General features: G+C 36.3%; 1 protein-coding gene across 3 annotated transcripts in view; it reads right to left on the reverse strand.

The window, feature by feature from the left end:
• The window catches only part of ATAD2B (ATPase family AAA domain containing 2B), a 74987-nt gene that overhangs the window by 38036 nt on the left and 17624 nt on the right, over positions 1–19327 (reverse strand). For 2 of the 3 annotated variants that reach the window (XM_032683696.1, XM_032683695.1), the window contains exons 3-15: positions 19054–19100; positions 17893–18046; positions 15732–15834; positions 14950–15058; positions 13746–13862; positions 12309–12384; positions 10431–10529; positions 9422–9533; positions 8556–8671; positions 7574–7748; positions 6715–6803; positions 5781–5940; positions 4802–4892 (exon numbers count right to left, since the gene is read on the reverse strand). In XM_032683696.1, the coding sequence (XP_032539587.1) occupies positions 4802–4892; positions 5781–5940; positions 6715–6803; positions 7574–7748; positions 8556–8671; positions 9422–9533; positions 10431–10529; positions 12309–12384; positions 13746–13862; positions 14950–15058; positions 15732–15834; positions 17893–18046; positions 19054–19100 (1448 nt within the window). Of the gene's footprint in view, positions 1–4801; positions 4893–5780; positions 5941–6714; positions 6804–7573; positions 7749–8555; positions 8672–9421; positions 9534–10430; positions 10530–12308; positions 12385–13745; positions 13863–14949; positions 15059–15731; positions 15835–16896; positions 17015–17892; positions 18047–19053; positions 19101–19327 lie in introns of those variants that run through there. The other variant, XM_032683697.1, reaches the window with a different exon arrangement.

The following is a 19327-nucleotide window of genomic DNA, read 5'->3' on the forward strand; positions in this document are numbered from 1 at the left end:
TTGTAACAAAGTGTTTATAGAAGCTAATTAATCAATTCTTTAGTTTCAACTATTCTCAATCAACTGTTTGTTTTGTTTTGTTTTGTTTTTTACCAGACTTATTCCTCCCCACCAGGTCTTACACCTTCTGCACTTTTTCTTCTCTATTTTCTTATTAAGCTGAAGGGGACAGGTTTAGATGGGATATTAGGAAGAAATTCTTTAATTATAAGGCACCTGTCACCCAGAGAAGTTCCTGAAGGTTGGATGGGGCTGGGAATAACCTGGTCTAGTGGGAGGTGTGCCTGCCCACAGCAGGGGGTTGGAATTAGATGATCTTTAATGTCCCTTCCAAACCATTCTGTGATACTATGATTGATCTTTTGGCAGCACTAAGTCCCAAAACTGGAGCCTGCCTTGCTTCTCTCTTTTTAGCCTCTCATGTTCTTTCAGTGCTGCTGGCATATCTATTTTTACAAGATCCATACAGCAATAAGGAACAAAGCTGATTCTATACACAGTGTAGAAAAATAAAAAAGGAAGCAATTAATACAGAAGACAGACACTCTTCCATGTCCATCTCTCAGATATATAAATTTGGAGGACAATAATAAAAGATAACAAGCCTTCAGCTATAAAGATGATTCAAATTAGATGAGACTTCAAATTGCACCTCTTTCTCACATACACTTGAAAGTAATTTTTATAAAAAGAAAAAAGAAAAATCCAGATGGAAGATCACCATAAATATCAGATGACTTCTGAAGTTTTTAAACCAAGCTTTATAATTTTATAAAAAGGTTAGTAGCTATAATTGTCTAAATTTGATGAGCCCACACTGTGACTTATCTAAAACGTATGTAGCAATACACATCCCCACATTACCTTGAAATAAATACACATGACATTTGAAGCATGTTCAGATATCTCCACTAATTAATCAACAGAGAACTAAATATTTCCAGCACTAAGGTTATGTTGTGAGGGTTTTTTTAACTAAGCCACATCATGAAATTAAAACTATGCAGGCACACCCCAACCATGTGAAACTATTAGACAGTAGCTACAGGTGCATCAGAGAAATCAAAATCACAGTTTTTCCTCTAAATTCTGCTTTGTTCTTTAAGTATCAGGTATCACAATCCTATTTAAAAATCGGCCCTATTCTCATTCAATGAGCACATTGGAATAAACAAAACATGACAGGGTGGGGGGAGAGCACTAAACTGAAGCTTAAATCAAAGGTATGCTGGAGATATACAACACCCTGAATACCTGTCACCTCAAAAACTAGTTTAGTATGCTCATGACAAAAGATTCAGCAGCTCAGGCACTATATCCTTTCCAAGTTTTCTATTAATAAATGCTGTAATATCACTTTCTAAGTCATTTTAATCACCGCTTGTACATCTCCAAAGAATTGCAAAATTAGGAAATAATAGCCTGTAGCCTATTTTTAAAATTACATTCTCAGGTGATCAGATACACAATTAGTCTCCATTTCTACTTTTCATTTCTCAGGAGCAATTACATTTGAAGACTAATAATTGGTGTCTCTTTTTGAGGGGCTCTCTTGTGCATACTGTACATCCATTTCAGTGACAAAAAATCTGCAAAAATCCTGTACCTTGTAAAACATTAAAGAGCTTTTTATTCCTAAGAAGCAAATGTACACTGATCGAGATGAAGAAAAACATGAGTGAAGTACTGTCAAAGCAAAATTAAATGTATCATGCCATCAGTAAATATCCTGAATTTATTTTTACCCAAATTGACACTATAATATAAACCCAGGGTTCAGTGATTTGCTTCCATTCTTGAAGCATCTCACAGAAGATGTTCAATTTGCCAGGCAAAATGTACTGTCACACCTTAACTTAGAACAAAACAAGGATTCTTGTCAAGTAGCCAATTGTCTTCTACCCAGCACCACCACACTCTGCTAAACATTTCTGAAGTCCAACTTTCAAAAAGCAGAACAGCAAAAAAGTGGATTCCCATGCAGATTCCCACAGACTGCACTTTGATCACTGTCATTTTCAAGCTGTACTCTTCCACCTCTGCTGTGCGGAAATTATGTCCTCTTTAAAATTTTTTCTAATACCCACCCTAAAAACCTACAACAAATTGCTACTGAAGTGGGTGAAACGTTTAGGGAAACAATTTTGACCACTTCTTCCAATGTATGTCATTCAACTTCCTACAACTCCTAAAACGGACTGCAGAGAAAGAGAGTTAGCAAACAACTCAGCATGACAGAGATGAAAAATAACTATTACATTTTTTTAAAAGAATTGTGAAAAACATGAACACTAATACCAAAATTTCCCCCTCCATCATTACATCAGGATGGGAAAGAAAAATCTAACAAGATATCATTTTTGCTCCTGCAATAATAAGCACAGAATGGAGTATTTTGAGTGTGATAGTTTGCTTCTTTACAATTTTACTTAAAATTATTTAAATAAGCCTTACTACATTGTAAAAAGATTCATCTGCAGGATGACAGATGGAGGAATTCACACTTTTTTGGTTGCTAATGTTTTGTTTCCTACAAGACTGAGTTCAAAGGTAACAGTCTCTCTACCTACAGAAAGTCACCATTCAGAAGAAGAGAATAAGCACAAGAGATAAGAAAGGATTTACAAAGCTCAAGGTATCTGGGACCCATCTCCAGTAAGGAGAAAAAAACATAGTAATTACTTGTGTTTACTGAAGGTACTAATAAGACACGAGTGTGTGGTCTTCTGAGCAATGCTGTGCTCTCCCCAAGCTGTTCCATTTCGTCTCACACACACCGCAGTCATGAGCCCATTCAACAAAGTGAAGTCTTTAATTCTCACATACATAGAAATCTTCTAAAAAGGTATGTAAATCCGTAACACCTAGGACAAAAATCAACCCTCAGGAAATAACCTATTTTTTGTGAGTCCTGAGGCTTTTCCCTTTCGATTTCTTTCTAATTACACCCCCGGATCTTAAAAAGTTCGGAATCGCACATACAGCTGTTTCCCCAAAGTCGTTTCCTTCGGGAGTATTTCAGCAGTTTTCTTCCTTAGGATCCAAAAGCTTAAGAGTTAAGTGTCATCAAGTCTGCTGAAGTGGAGAGAGGAACCAACCATGCTGTGAGAAAAGCCTGGCCAGTCTGGGCAGCTTTTACTTGGGGCACTGAGGGGGTGTTGTTTTTTTGGGAGGAAAGTTGTTTTTGAAGAAAAGCTGCACACAAGAGGGAACAGCAGACTGGTATATATACTGTATGTGTGCCAAAGAGTCTGAATTGTAATGGCCACCAAGAATCTGGAAAGTCTGTTTAAATCCTCAGTTGCTGCAGATTTCACTTATAGAAATGATGAGGCAATCTCAAGGCGAAGAAGATAAACCAGTCTTACTTGATGTTTTGAAAAGTCCTTGTAATAGTCAAAAGGTTTTAAACTTGGATGTATGGAAACACTTAAATTCCAAGATACAGAATGGAGACAATCAAGTATACAGTAGTTGGAGATTAGGAAAGCCAAGGAAAACAGAAGAGGGTATTTCTTTTTGTTAGCTAACTTTTCCACAAAACTTAGGGAGCATAAAGAATGTCTTCCAATCAAACCTACAAATGGCTTTCCCTGTTGTCTGAAATTTTAAAATACATAATTGTGTTCTCATTGAAAAAATAAGGAGAATTTTCAAAGAAACATCTGGGTTTTTTCCCACCTACTCCCCTCTCTCCCACTATGCAGCACCACTGTCTTTGCATAAATCAAGCAGAATTTACATGAAATGGGTTTGGCACGTGTTGTCTTATGCCCGGCAAAGCTTAAACTGCAGTTTGCTGGATAGTTATGTTTTCTCCTCACCAGAAGATGTTGAGGTCTTTGTGCATCAAAAGCGGAGGGATGCTGCTTCGGTGACAGATGTCCCTGTGGATGAAGAGGATAATTCGGATGTACTGTAGCTGACTGAATGGACTGATGTTCAATTTAAAGTTCTTAGATTCTCTGATGTGCTGGATTCCAAAGCACAGATATTTGAGACTGTCCTTTTTCTGAGAACTTCAGGGCTTGTCAAGGCAGACAGAGGATGTATCTTTGCATGACAAATTGCAGAGAAGAGATTGTGGGGGTGTGTGCTTAAGGGTCATTTCCTCTGTTAAATTCACTATAAAAATATTTGAGCTTATTTCTGATTAGATTTAAACAGCAGGCTTATCTTGAACAACCAACCTCCATTCAGTACAGCAGGTCTTTGGGAGCTCCAAAGGTGTATTTAATGTATTCATGGTGTGGTGCCCTTTTTTTGCCCCCCCACCTATGTCTACACTTTGAAGTTGTTCTGTGCTAGCAAACTGAAAAAAAAATCATCTTTAGAAAGGCTGGTTAGTTTGTTGGATTTACATCAGAGGGGAGCATGCCAGTAAGTAAAAAACAAACAAAAAACAAAAGCCAAAAACACACATGAGTACTGATTTTTTTTCCTCAACAAGTAGACAGGAAACCCCCAAGTCTCCCTATCGCTTTTGTAATGTACTAATCTAACGGGAAGTTTACCTAAAGATTCCAATTCCGACCTCATTTTACTTCTCTTTGAGGGGATGCAAAAAGACAGTGATGTTACAGAAAGGAAACATGGTTGTATTTCCAAACAACTACTAGCTACTCATATTGTGTTTTAGTAAGACAGAAACATGTTTTGTTATCACAAAAAGTGTTGTTCAAAGTACAGAAGCTTAGAAAGGTAAAGGTAAGAAAATACCTTGATACATTTAACATACCTTCAAAGTTTTACACAGAAGAGAAAGCTTCTACAGTAAAAGTACTAACATCATAACACTCACCAACACATTTTTCAGCCAGTTCTCCTAAGAAAGGATCTGACAATTTGGGGTTCCAATCCCTGGTATGAATTTGTAAAATGTGCTTTCGTGCCTGATTTAAAAAAAAAAAAAAAAAAAAAAGAGATCAAAATTAGGAAACCAAATCCATAATATTTTAGACAAAAATAATATTTATTCTTGTGAATCTGAAGTTATTTTACTGGTTTTTGACATATCACTGAGAGACAGTTCTATATAAAATAGAACTTAGTACTCAAAATTTTATATATAAGCAGTAATTTTTTCAGTATATGTTATATATTTTAATTGCTGTTTTATCAACATTATTATATGTGAACTCATCAAAACTCATGTTCTATTAGGAATCATCACAGGTTTATAATTTAATTTTTAATTACTGTACCTATGATTAACAGTTTCCAATGTCAAATGCCTCACCAATGAATGTGTTGCTGAGTAGCACAGCACATACAAATCCCAAAACAATGTCAGCTAAAAATTCTATAGGATCCAAATACATCTATCAATATACAAAGTAAATTTAATTTTAAGCATAATTCATGAAATATTATGTCTGAGTTCATGAAAGCCTAGAATAAGGAACTGAAATGTTCCTGTTGCCAATACAATAATGTCTGGCTTTGCATCTACATTTTTTACATACTTAGAAGTCTACAAGATTTAAAAAGTTATTTTCTCTTATCATAACTTCCAAAACCCCAAGTAGTTAGGGTTCATTATACAAATCCATTGTTTTTAGATAAGCAATTAAGTTTATTGTGAATAATGTACCTATCCTGAAGACCTGAAGTTCAGTACAACTTCATGTATACAATCTGTTTGTACCACAAATGTCTTCCTAATTAAACATTCTTACAAGCAAGAATGTGTACTTTTATTTTATAAGCTTGGCTGTCAGGCATTCCAATGTTTAACATCCTAAAGATGTTTATTAATAAATCTCATTTCTAGGTTTTACCTTTTTATCAGGCAAGTTGAAAAGAAATTCCCTGTCAAAGCGACCAGGTCTCCTGAGTGCAGGATCTATAGAATCCAGTCTGTTTGTAGCACCAATTACAACTATTTCACCTCTATTATCCAGTCCATCCATGAGGGCAAGAAGAGTAGACACTATAGAGCTAAAAGAGATGTTTCAGAGAAAGAATATGTAGAGAACACTGCACAAACTTTTGGATTTTCAAATGCAACAGTAATAATTTCAAAGGAAAAAAGCCACGTTTAAAGAAAACACGTGCATAACAGTTTTAAGTCTCATATGTTCCATTAACCTCCTTGTCTGCTGGCCCCAAATTTCTCTCCTATTTCTCTCAGTTGAGTGGAAGGAGATATACACACAAATGCCACCACCTATAGAATGACAGATACAAGTGTGTTGCCATACAGAGCAGAGCAAAACTGAGACTGAAAGCAGCCAGTAAAATTTTCAGCCAACTGTTGTAAAAAATGTTTTAAAAAATGACATGATAGCAACACAAGATAAGTTTGCACATCCTACTATCTAGAACCAAAATCACAGGGGAGTTCAGTTCATTCACAGAACATTAAAATTCATAATCTTAAAAAAACATTTGTTCAACTTGTTATTCTACTGGGCTGGTAACAGACAATCTGTTTAGAGCACAAAAACAAAAGAAAAGCTGTGGAAATCTTGCAGTTAATAACATGGATGAAGAATAATTGCCACTACAATTCAATTCCCAGCAAATTACAGTCTGCCTGGAGGACCAAAAAGATGACTTCCAACACCAAAGAAACAATTCGTCCTTTCTAGGGTAAGTGGGCTCCAGAAAAAGTAAAAAACCTTTCCTAGGAACTGAATAAAGTTACATTTAAGGGTTTACCAAGATAACACAGCATATACCAAGACAATGGCAGCATATGAGAAATATTACCTGTGAATCTGATCTTGTCTGCTAGAACGAACTGGAGCCAAGCCATCTATTTCATCAAAAAAGATTATAGAGGGTCTCATCAAGTATGCCTGGTATGCAATATATAAAAAAAACTGAATTAACTGTTAATTCATAATTTATCCATCAACATTGAAAACTGTTCTTACTACAAAGCATTAACATGGTAAACTGACACATATATTGAGACATATTTGTTAAAACGTGTACAGTCTGAAAAGAAAACTGAGTTTTCAACTATAGCACTGTTTCAAAGCAAAACAGGCTGCAGTCTGCTGTGAGTAAGCAAGATGGCACCAGTGTACCAGTTTTACTGTGTGCTGGACAGGTTAAAGACAAACTGAGACACACTCAGTTACAGAAAATATGATCTTATCTGCTCATAACCTGTTTGTTTAAACATATCTATCTGAAAACTACTTGTCTTTGAGCTACTGCATTTCACTTGTTTATGTGACTCTCTCTTCTGTCCCATCTCTTCTGAGCCGAATAAGAACAGTATAACAGACACAAAACTGACACAATTGTGCATCCTCCTCCGTAGCATTTATCTTGAACATGCCAGTCAACCTCAAACTCACTGATTCAAATTTTTTTTTCCAATTTTTACCCAAACTACTTTGCTTCATTAAAGGACTTCTTCCTCTCAATTTTCAAAGGAAGTAAAACTGTTGTCAATATTCCTCTATTCTTTTCATCTACATATGTCATTTGGACAAATCCTACTTAATTTATGAAAATTTACAAATATTTAGTTTCAATTGCAAATAACTTTGGCTGCCTAAACCACAAAAAACAACATACAGAGAAATTATATGAAAAATATGTATTTTCTTCTAACCTGATCAAAAAGGAGTCGAAGCTGACGTTCGGATTCACCAACCCACTTACTGAGACAGTCTGCTCCTTTCCTCATAAAGAAAGCCACCTTTTTGTCTCCTTGACTGCACTCATTAGCTAGAGCTCTAGCTACCAAGGTTTTACCTGTTCCAGGAGGACCATAGAATAAACAGCCCCTGAAGATAAATGGATCAACACAGTCACAAACTTATTTTATGTCTCCTGAAAAACTCCAAGTCAAATTTTATAATGAAGACAGGGAGCCTGGAGAAGAAAGACTTAAGATCTCATATTATTAGTGTATTAACAGGACTTCATAAAATCTAAATCTGTTTTATTCTTTCAAATCAGTAAAACTTTGATTTGTAAAGATCATTAATTAATGGCACACTAAGTTTCCAAAGGATACTTTTACATTAGCTGAACACGTCCTCAAATATTAGAACTTAGGTTAATACCTGAGTCAGTGTTTGTTACTTCTTTGGAAAGAAGGAATTCCTTTAAATTACAAAAATACCCCAAAATTTTCAATTTACTTAGATTCCATATACCCATTTAAATAACATACCAAGATGCCTGATTAAGAAATACTAAAATCATAATACAACATTACTGAGATTACACCTATAAAAGAAACATCAGCATTTCACTTGATTTAGTAAAATATTTGATAACATAATGGGGGAAAAAAAAGGCAAGGTACTACTAAATAGAACACTAAATAGAATCTTTCTTTAACCAAATCACCAAGTTTACCTTCATATCACAAGAAAAATAAACTAAATATTTTTTTAAAATAAAGAATTTTTTAACTCTTCATCCTGCTTATTACATTCTGATAGACAACAGGGGTAGCAAACACATAGGTCTATTTGAACTGTAAAACACTTCAGGGAGAGAATCAATCTCCTATGTGTTTTCAAGTGAAGCATTCTTCAGAGCTTAATAAAATAGAACAAAGCAATATGAATAAATGCACCTACCTCGGTGGCTGAATTTTGAATTTTTCAAATATTTCTGGATAGAGAAGAGGAAACACTACCATTTCCTTAAGTGCAAGGATATGATGGCTCAATCCCCCTATACTGTCAAAACACACCTTAGGAAAAAGAAAACAGAGCATAAAAAGCTTATATTGTAACAGCTTTCCACAAAAATATCTTTACTTAAAAAATATTTGAAAACAAATTACAAAAACCACTGCAGTGACCAACAGGACTTCCCTGAATTTTGAAAGTGTAAAGAAACAGTTGAGAAAGTCAATTCTTGGCTGCCCACATGAAGTTTATCTGGTTTGCAAGCTAACTGTGCCAGGGATGCCTGAACATCTACAGAGATTCAGCCTAAGTCCCAGATCATCTTTAAGCTCAGGCACAGCACAACCTGAATACAATCAAAGCACTTCTAGACAGAGTTCAGCTCCAGTAGTAATTCAGCAGCTTCTGCACAGCACACACGATGATGCACATCGTTGGTTCTGAACGCAGAGGACGCACATGGTACCAGAGTTAACCAGTCCAGAGGGTCAGGATCTCTGTTTCCTGCACTGCTCAGCATATCCCAGTTTCCACTAGTACAAGTAATCACAAACTGACTGTAAGCAAAGAAATACAGTTGGGCAATTATGTTTTGGCTTATTTATGATATGTGTGCAGCCTGCTGACTACCCACAGGCCAAAAGCAAGTGCCTTGCAGTCTAAAGAAATAAACAGACAAAAGCTTTGGAAAAAATAAAAAGAGATCAGCGAGCTTCTTATGAATTTACTTCAACTCTAATTAAAGAGGTTGTGGAGAATTCTACTTGTACATAATTGGGGGAAGGGAAATTAAAAGTTCTAACAGAACTTACCGATTTATCAACAATCATAGGGTCAACATCAGCCAAACTGGCCCCAACTTTCACACGTTCTCGAAGGATTCCACTAGCTAAGTCTTCTGCTCTAAAGTTCAAAGGCAGGCATCTGTTCAACAACAAACAAAACATCAAATAAATACTTTTCTGTTTTGTTCATTTGCTTGAAGGGAAGAACCAAGAGATTAAATGGCCTTCTACTACGTAAAGAGACAACCTTCTGGATCGGTAAGGCAAACAAAACTGACCTTTTTTACTGTGGTAATTATTACTGTGTATGTGGAAGTTCCTTACATAAAGTTAGTTTTATGCTTCCATACAGGTACTTCAATCTGGACAACTAGGCTGTGCAGACTATTTTGATTAAACACAGAAGAAACATTTCTTTGCTTTAAGGATGTAGTACCTACATAGGTACTACATCAGGTCAACTACACAGATAAAGGTACCAGTAAAGACACAAGTTACACTCAGAACTGCACTTTTAGTAGTTATATAATCGCTTGAATTCCTCATGATGGAAAAGGGAACAATGTGGCAGAGAGGAAGAGTTGGAAAAAAAAGAACAGGAAACTTTTTTTTCTGCTGAATTTTCCAACTAATGCATCTATGGCAGTAAGTAAATTTACTTACAGATCTGACACTTTTAGATAACTGCTAAATATATTTAAGGTCAACAGAATATGTGTTGGGTGTGTAGAATGCATGAATTGTTACACAAGAGGAAGAGGGAAGAGCTAGTACTGGGAGTATAACTGAATTAACTGGGACCAAGTAACACCAAGAACAGAAATTTATTTTAACCAACAGAAGCAATCTTATAACCCAACTGAATTAAACAGCTATTCTTATCTTTCCATCTTTTTATCACTATTATTAATTATCTATTCATAAGACTTCAAGATCTATATTAATGTGACCAGCAGTTTTCCTAAACCATGTCTGCAGAATCAAATGATGCATAATAGAAATCAAACCCTTCTAAAGACCAAGGATGTTTTGATACCTATTTCTTGCTCTGGCTATGCTTTTAGATTTTCTTCTTTCAAAGCGTTCTTCATCTGAAGAGGTTGTATCACTGCTGTGAATGGCATGCTTCTTTCTCCTGTTGAAGTGGCAGAACAAACAGAAAACTCAGTCCTTTTTGCAGTAGAATGGCATTTTTTGGTTTTTTTATAAAAATAAAACTGAAACGACAAGTACAGTACTGTTCAGGTTTGAGATGCACACAAATTTTACCTTCGTTAAGCATCTGAGAGGGGAACAACAGTTCCTACCACAGGGATTATCTGATTTCAACATGAACATCACTAAAACAGTAGAACCTCATAAGATCTGTAGTCCAGTCCATGTTGCCTCAGCAATGTGATTTGAGTATTCAATCAATAAGCTGCAACTGTACTTAGGAAAGCCTCCAACCACTTTAGCCACCTCTAACACAAGAGAGATATCAAGATCTCCTTACTCAGTTTGATGCTTTCATTTAAATACTCTCTGAAAAAAATCCATACTTCCCAAAGAATATAGTCTCTTTTTATGAGGTTATTCATTCTGAACAGCAGAACAGTTTCATAAAATACCAGTACTGTAGTTTAAATTCTCATCTGAATCCAAGTAAAATTACTATTCAAAGTCTGAATGAACCATTTCTTATTTTAGTATGACCATATCTCAGAAAACTGAGTATTTCAGAAATATCAGAGAATGTACATTAAATCTTCTGTACAGAAAGGTGTTGAGTTTGATATCAGTTTGAAAAATTCAGCACTTTTTTTCATGAAAAAGCTGGCTACTAGTAAAAACTCTTGGATTTTAGGTGAATATAGCGAGCTGCACCATTTGTATGACTACAATAATGCACTGAGCTAGCTGGTTTTTGCCAATGGATAACATGGTCAATCAGTTTTACTGCTCAGTGACCAAAAATGAGATAAATGTCAAAGTATCACAAGGAGAATATCACGCAATTGGCAAGATATTTTATGATAGTGTCCTGACAAGAAAGGATAAAGTGAGAGTGGAGCAATGAGCAGACTAAAACTGAAGTGATAATAGTTTTCACTCTTCATATCTTAATAGTAAGTACAAATCGTGAGATTATCTAACACAATGTCATCTGCACTTCAAGGGGAGGAAGAAAAAAGACAAACTCTTATTTGTATTACAAAGAAACTTCAGAATCATAAGATTCATCTATTCATTTACTTTTCATATTTTCACTACACCATTAAATTGAGCAATAAGACAAGTGTTTCAGCTATGACTAGCATTCGTTTACTTGGATTCTGTTCATGGACAGATTTGTCTTTTTGAAGCTTTGACTAAGTTTATTTTTCAAAAAATGTATTAAGCTGTAATCTCATCTGTTTTGTTACATAAAGCCTACTGACAGTTTCCAAGACAACTTGGTATATTCCAGACTTCTTTGACACAAAACATAAGAGTCAAAAATTATGCTTGCTAAATATTTTATTAAATTGTTGATAATCCTTGGATGAAACTTGAACTGAAAGAAAACAAAAAACATTAACCTGATTTGTCTAGTTTTGCAGAACAGAAAAGGGATTATTTGTTAAACTGATGCTTTGGATTTAAACACAAAATGTACGGCCTCACAGAAACAGTGTGCAATGAACAATTCTTCCCAGTACTTGTAGCACACCTGTTTCCATTCCGTTCAGCCCAAAGGTTCTACTGAGATTGCAAAGTGCCAAGACTCTCCTATTTGTGTGCTGATCGGGGTCTACGCCTGGGATACAATTCAAGACCCACACACATGCGTGAATGAACTGTACAACTCACTCAAAAATGGTCTGAAAATCAAAAACTACCAGAATGTCCTGAGGGAAAGCAAATAACTACATACTAAAAGACTGACATTTACCTGATATGGCTTCTTCTTGCAGGAGATCTGTGAATGTCAAACAGTGTATTTTCTCTCTTTTTTTGATGAGCTGGCACTAAGAAAGAGAAGTTACAGGTTTGTAACATCAATTACAAAAGAATAATAAACTAATCTAAATGCAGCAGAAAAGTGCTAGATAATCACTTCCTCAATTAGGTTACCACTGGTTTCTCTAAAAACTCAAATTAAGAAAAGAACTAGGGGGTGGTGGGAAATCAAATCTCTTATGTTTTGTTTTACTATCACCATACTTGGCTTAATACAGGCACAGCAATCCCACCCTCGTACTCCTCACACCATCACAGCTGTGCCTATCACAGCACAGAATGTAACTCAACCAGGGCACTGCATTTTTAGTTTATTTTCAGGACATGAAGCTCCATACAGAAACGTTTTCTCAGCTGATAATATGGGATGTCTTCAAATTTCTCTCGAAAAATAAACCACAGCATTTCTCTATCAGAGTTTTAATTTCTAAGTTGCCTTAAGATAAAGCACATTGATACACCACTGAACATATCCATATTATTTTCAAGAGAAGTATTAAAAGATTAAAAATTAGAGACACTACACCGTACCCTGATGGTATGTCCTGTGAGGAACAACTAAGGACACAAGGTTTGTCTAGTTGGGAGAAAAGGAGGCTGAGGGAAAACTTCATTGCTCTTTACAGCTTCCTGACAAGGGGAAATGGAGGTGCTGAACTCTTCTCCCTGGGATGCAGTGACAGGACGTGTGGAAATGGTTCAAAGCTGCATCAGGGCAAACTCAAATTTGACATGAAGCATTTCCTTACTGAGAGGGTGCCCCAACACTGAACACGGTTCCTAAAGAGGTGGTCAATACTCCAGTGCCTGTCAGCGTTTAAGAGGTATTTGGACAACACCCTGAATAACATTTTACCTTTCAGTCTGCCCTGAAGTTGTCAGGCAGGCAGACTACATGATCATTGTAGGTTACTTCCAAGTGAAATATTTTAAATTTCTCATCCATGCAAAATGTGGTAACTGCTGCTATGCCATTTATCTACAGTTATGATTTAGGTTTACCACTCGAGAGGAAAAGCAGGTGTAACAGCAACTATTTTTTCTGAGTAATTACCTGATTTATTAGACTGCTTCATGTCAAATGTTTCCTGACTCAAACCTCGCTCACCCCCAGCCCTGAGCCCAGCACATGGCAGTACTTGCAGAGTTCAGTGAGGCAGCAATGCCACCCCCACTGACAAACTAACAGACCGTGTCTCAGCAGTCCTGTTTGCGTGGTGAACAACAGAGGCAAGGCAGAAGTCACAAGGTGCTGCGTGGGAACTCTGTCAGGGATGAAGAGTAGCCATCCAACTTTTCCCTCCCCACACCCATGCTATTCTTGGAGGTCAGCAGACCAAAAGGACACAAGCACTGTCTGGTTCCTCACCTATTGGAGGGGCCTGGTATCTTTCAACAGTTTTTCTCTGTCTGAGATTATATGGCCGGTCATTTTCTTCCCCCTCGGCTTCTTCTACTTCTATATCTCCATCTTCTTCCTGAGACTCTGTTCAGGGGTAAAAATATTTTGAGAACACTTCTACTTGATGTCAGAGTTACTTTCATCCTAAAAATTAACATTTTAATGGTCACTGAGAATTACTGCCCACTTATTAAATAACACTAATTGGAAAATCACTGGAAATTTAAAGACCAAGCTAAATCTACAGTCATTGTTAAATTTCCTTCTAGTTTTCTATAGACGGTTCTGGAAAAGCAACAGAGAGAAAAATAAATGCATTCAAAACAGTTTTAGTTGTAAAGTACTTCAAATATCACTTTTATCCATGTATTTTTCCTTCAATAATTACCCTTCAATTAAGAATAATGCCTGTCTTCTCTTTTCCCATAGGAGCCTCATAAAATCAAGTATTTGACACAGCACGAAAATAAGTACAACTTTATGATTCACATTTTTACACAAAGCAAAGAAACATAGTGTATAAAGGTATAACCGAGGCTCACCTATTAACAGCATCAGAATCTCCAGCCATGGATCTCAGAACTAAGATTGAATTCTTATTCATTGGGACAAATCATATCGTGTACAGCACTTTTAGTTAAAAACTGAGATATGCTATGCTGAACCCCGTATGGATGCCTGAAGTTTGAGTCTGATTTCTTAAGGAAGCCAAGCATGATGCTGATTACGCCATCACAGTTAGCCACAATCCCTTCTTTCTCAGTAATTTTTGAACCCACTGGCCAGTTTCATTCAAATTTTTAAAAGAAGGTAGAATTTCAAACACAGTTGTGTGTCTACAAGCCTTTTGAAAATCAGTCAATGGACAGAAAACAGAGACTTTAATTAATACCTTTCCCAAAGAAAGAATACAGGACTGATTATTTTAGAACACACATAGCTGTACATTACATTCATCACATCCTGGCTTCCACCAGAGCATTGTCACAGGGAATATAAAGAAAGTTTCAATTACTTAGTGTTAGGAAAAACAGGTGTAAGGAAATGTAGAACAAACATTTAGAAACCAGGTTCTGCTCTTTATAGTGCAATATATTGCTATTTTATGCTACAGAAAACTTTGTTTTACAAGGATTTCAGACAAGCCCTTACAATTCTTTACAATCCATACCTTCTTCTTCCCCTTCTGTGGACACCTCATGGTGGTTCTGAATCCCATAGCTATTTCTCCTCAGTGATTTCCTCCTCCTTTTCACTCGAGAATACATATCCATGTTTTCCTGGAATAAAATGCACATGCACTCCCATCAGTACTGTCCCATGTCACTCACAGTGTTAAGTCCTCAGTTCAGTAATATCCTGAGATCAGCTCATCTGGTTAGAGCGTGATGTTAATAATGCCAAAGTTGCAGGTTTGATCCCTGTATGGGCCATTCACTTAAGAGTTGGACTTGATGATCCTTTGGATCCCTTCCAACTCAGAACGCTTGGTAATGCTCCACACAATCTGTAGTCCTCAAATGTTTTTCCAGCAGAGTTCTCCACAGGTAGACTACAAAAGCAGTCTCCTTTAAGAGGTGCTAAAGTAAGTCTCTCAGATAGTACTTAGTCCATCTAACACAGTTAACATCAGTATCAAGCTGGTTTAGGGAACAAAGCAGATGACAGTCACTGGTCCTGTTTCTAGGCTATCTGAGTGTGCTTCAAAGCAAAGGAGAAACACCACAGCACATCGTGAGAGCATGACAGTCAATTTATAATAAAGAAAACATATTTTAGTACATATCCATGAATTTAGTTCTGAATTTCAGTTTATCAAGTTTTTTAATGTTGTCCACTGAGGAAAATCAGAAACCTTTAGACAGAGCTAGACAAATGTGTGGTCTTTGCAAAAACAAACACGCTCCCCCTTGATATTTCTTTTATCCAAGAGCTGGGACACTTTGCACTTACGAATTCTGTGTCTGTCCACATCCGTAGCCGTTCCACTTCCCCCGATCGCCTGTTTCTCCTGATGTTAATATTGTCCATTTCCTGTAGGACAGCTTCAGCAGTACTAAAATACATGTATCAATTAATACACAAAGATAAAAAAATCAGTCTTAAAATAGTGGCATGCAGAACTTTTTACATAGCATCTAACATCTTAAGATGTCTATCAATAAACTACAAAACCAACCATAATAAAACTGAAAGATGAACCTACAGAATATAAACTAAGAAGTATGCAAAAGAAGAACTGCTGATGCTATTAAAATCTGGGATTCAGATTAGGCTGTAACATTTTAAAAAACATTTAAAAAAATTTTTGCTTTGTAACTGCTTAGATGTTAAGACTGGGTGTCAGGTAAGATTAAATTTGCAAAATAAGAAAGTAAAGCTTTCTACCTAAATAATTATAATACTGGGAATGCAATTAATGCCTCTATCCTATAAGCTTTACACTTTCTTACTCTGGCCTCAAAAAGACACTAAAACAAAGAATTTTTTTTGCGTTAAATCAGTCACACCCAGAATTTCCTTGTTCAGTATTTGACCTCACTACCATTTCTCATCTATTTAATTAGTCTACATTTTTATTATCTGGAGTATTTGTAAACAGCTGTCAAAACAATGGTGGTATATAAATAACAACCTTGGCCAAGATGCTTCATTGCTAAGGAAGAGAACAACAGAGTATTAGCCAGGCCAAGTCAATTATTTGGCCACCTGTCCTGAACACCATGTTACTGCTCTCCATGGTGATTATAGCAGATTTCCACTGGAGTTATACTATAATTGTATAATAACTGTAAGAAGGCAGAAACTTTCCCTTCCTTTTTTTTTCCAGTAGTTTAGAGGTAAATCTAAAGGGTGAAATCCTGCCTTGAGAGAAGACAGTGGAAGTTCTGGTGAAAGAAATCAGTAAAATCAAGATTTCGTTTTGAGAGTTCCTCTCAATTTTAAACAATTCTTCTAAAATATCTGATGTATGACAGAACCACTTCAAGTAAAATCATGCTGCAGTTTGCTATCAAAGAAAATACAGTTGGAAGGGACCTGGAAAACTCTACATGCTCTGCCAGGCAAGAGCAAACTACAGAATGCCTACATCATTCCTGACAGATATTTGTCTGACCTGTTCTTAAAAACCTCCAATGATTATGGGACGCATTGTTATCAGTGTAAGCTCATATACAGACTTCAGTACCATGATCTTATCAAATTACAATCTTCATGGTAGACTTTCTCCTACTGTTGAGGAGGAGAGGGAGATTCAACTGCAACTAGAAAAATAAATGTAACTTAACATAAATTTGTAAGCTGATGCTAAGTAGTTACTGAGTAAGTTGAAAAAGAAAATTAATAAAAGACTCAACAGAATACATTTAACAATAATGATCATACTTGGCAATTTAATGTTCATGTTCAAATCATTTTCCAATACTAGAGAAAGCAGTCTCCCACAGATGTGACTGTTAAAACCTGTTTTACAGGTGGGAAGATTGGGACCTATTCAGTGACCTGCCCAGGGCCACACAGAAATAATATTTCAAGAAAAGCATTTCTGGCTCCCATTCCTATGCTCAGACCAGACCGTGCCTCTCTTTCTGACCTACTTTGTCTGCACAGTAAATGTCAAAAAGTGACACCCACCCTATGTGAATTACTAACAAATGGTAAAAAAACAAGAACGAAAAGAAAGCTACAAACTTTTGATATTTTATGATCAAAATCATACACGTAAAATCTAGAAAGCTTCCAAGCACTGCTGCTAATCACCAATTTACATCACATTTAAGGTATCACTACATAAACAGGTTACCAAGAAACAAACTAGGGTGTGGATTTACAGCATGTCAGGCACTCTGCAGTAACTGCCAACATAGAGTTTTAACCAGGTGTAAACACAGAGTAGCTTCCTCCTCAATGAAAGCCTGGGAAGGTGCTCTGCATTTAGAGCATGGATACCATGGGCAGTCACAGCACAGACCCAGCTGTAACTCAAACCACAATCTAGCTTGTCTCAGTGCATCCTCACAGTAAAACAGACACGGCACTGCAACACAGGGGTTTCTAATTTTAAGACATCATTAAGGTGCTTTGTGAATACAACTGAAGTATCCCCACATACCTGTTTACTAGCTGATCAAACAATAAACTCTGATTCAAAGTTTCGAATCTGTTTTTCCTGGACCGACAACTCTTTCTGACTTCTATATCTCCGTTTATGCAAGCATGGTCCCCATCTCCCTTTTTTTCCCCTCGAAGGGGGTGGCTTTTGAGAGCTAAGAGAAATTTGTATTACTACTTAAAAATGCAGGAAACAACATTTTCACAAACAAGAATTAATAAGAGAATACTCAGCAAGGACAATAAACCAGAAGTTATGGAGCACAGTAGGATCTAAAGAACCGTATTCTTTTTAATTCCTAACAAAGTTATTTTAAAAGCTATTTCTTCAGCTTGTTTCCTTATATGATAATCTTACTTTATGATGAAAATTTGGCATTCAAATAACCATTCAATATTTTTAAGTTAACATCAGTACTACAATGCACACTTGGCCCACAGGTTCAATTCGTAGTCATTCAAATAGAGTATCAAAAGGTGAGATACCACATATGGATTTCCCAGCTACTCTATACAGTGCCAAACAAAGAGATCCCACTCCTGATTGTTCCTCAGGCACCACAATAAATACTAAAATACCAAATATGCTTAATGAATTAACATGTACATAGAGTCAACACAGAACTAAACGGGACAGAACTGATGAAAAAGGGACACAAAAGACAAAGTGGTTTTAGCTGAGAAAAGCAATGAAATGGCAAGTTTGTAAGCTACAAGCATATAGAAAGATTGTTCAAGGTAGCAGGAGCTGCAGACAAGGCAGGTCTCTCTAAAGCAATAGTAGAGTTAAGTAATCTTAAGAACTACAAAAGGCCAAATTTCAGATGAGTAAAGAGAGTAAGTAAATTAAAGACACCAGCTGGGCAAGGAAGGCCAAAATTAGTTCCTGACAGTAATTTAGGAATTAACAAAAACATCAAGATCATGGCCAAGAGGTCTGAATTGAGAAGAGAAATGGATTTTCATCTAGAAATGTTCCCCATATCCACAGAGAGCATCCAAGATGCTGACAGAAGAAAACTGAGCCAAAACAGTAACTTTTCTGGTCAAAATGGTCAGAGTAATCAGCAAAGTTATCAAAAACATATGCCACTGAAGATCACTAACATAAAATTGCTAAATGTAAAAGTAGATACAAAAGGGTTTGCTGTAATACACTTACATAAGCTACGTCCATTTGGTAGTGTAGCAGCAGGCTGAGAAGTTAACCTAGGAAACAGATCAGACACACAAGTAACGTTAACATTCCTTAGCCAAGCAACAGGCACACGCTGAAAATACAACTTTAAACACAAAATCCTACATGATACACTATGATTTCAAAACCTTTGCGACATGCAGCCTCTGAAGAATCTGCTTCATGCCCAACACTGGAATGAGGACAAAACTGCCCAATACCAATTATATGAAAACCCCTGAATTATCTAAACATCTTT

This window comes from Chiroxiphia lanceolata, chromosome 3, assembly GCF_009829145.1.
Source record: "Chiroxiphia lanceolata isolate bChiLan1 chromosome 3, bChiLan1.pri, whole genome shotgun sequence".
NCBI lineage: Eukaryota > Metazoa > Chordata > Aves > Passeriformes > Pipridae > Chiroxiphia > Chiroxiphia lanceolata.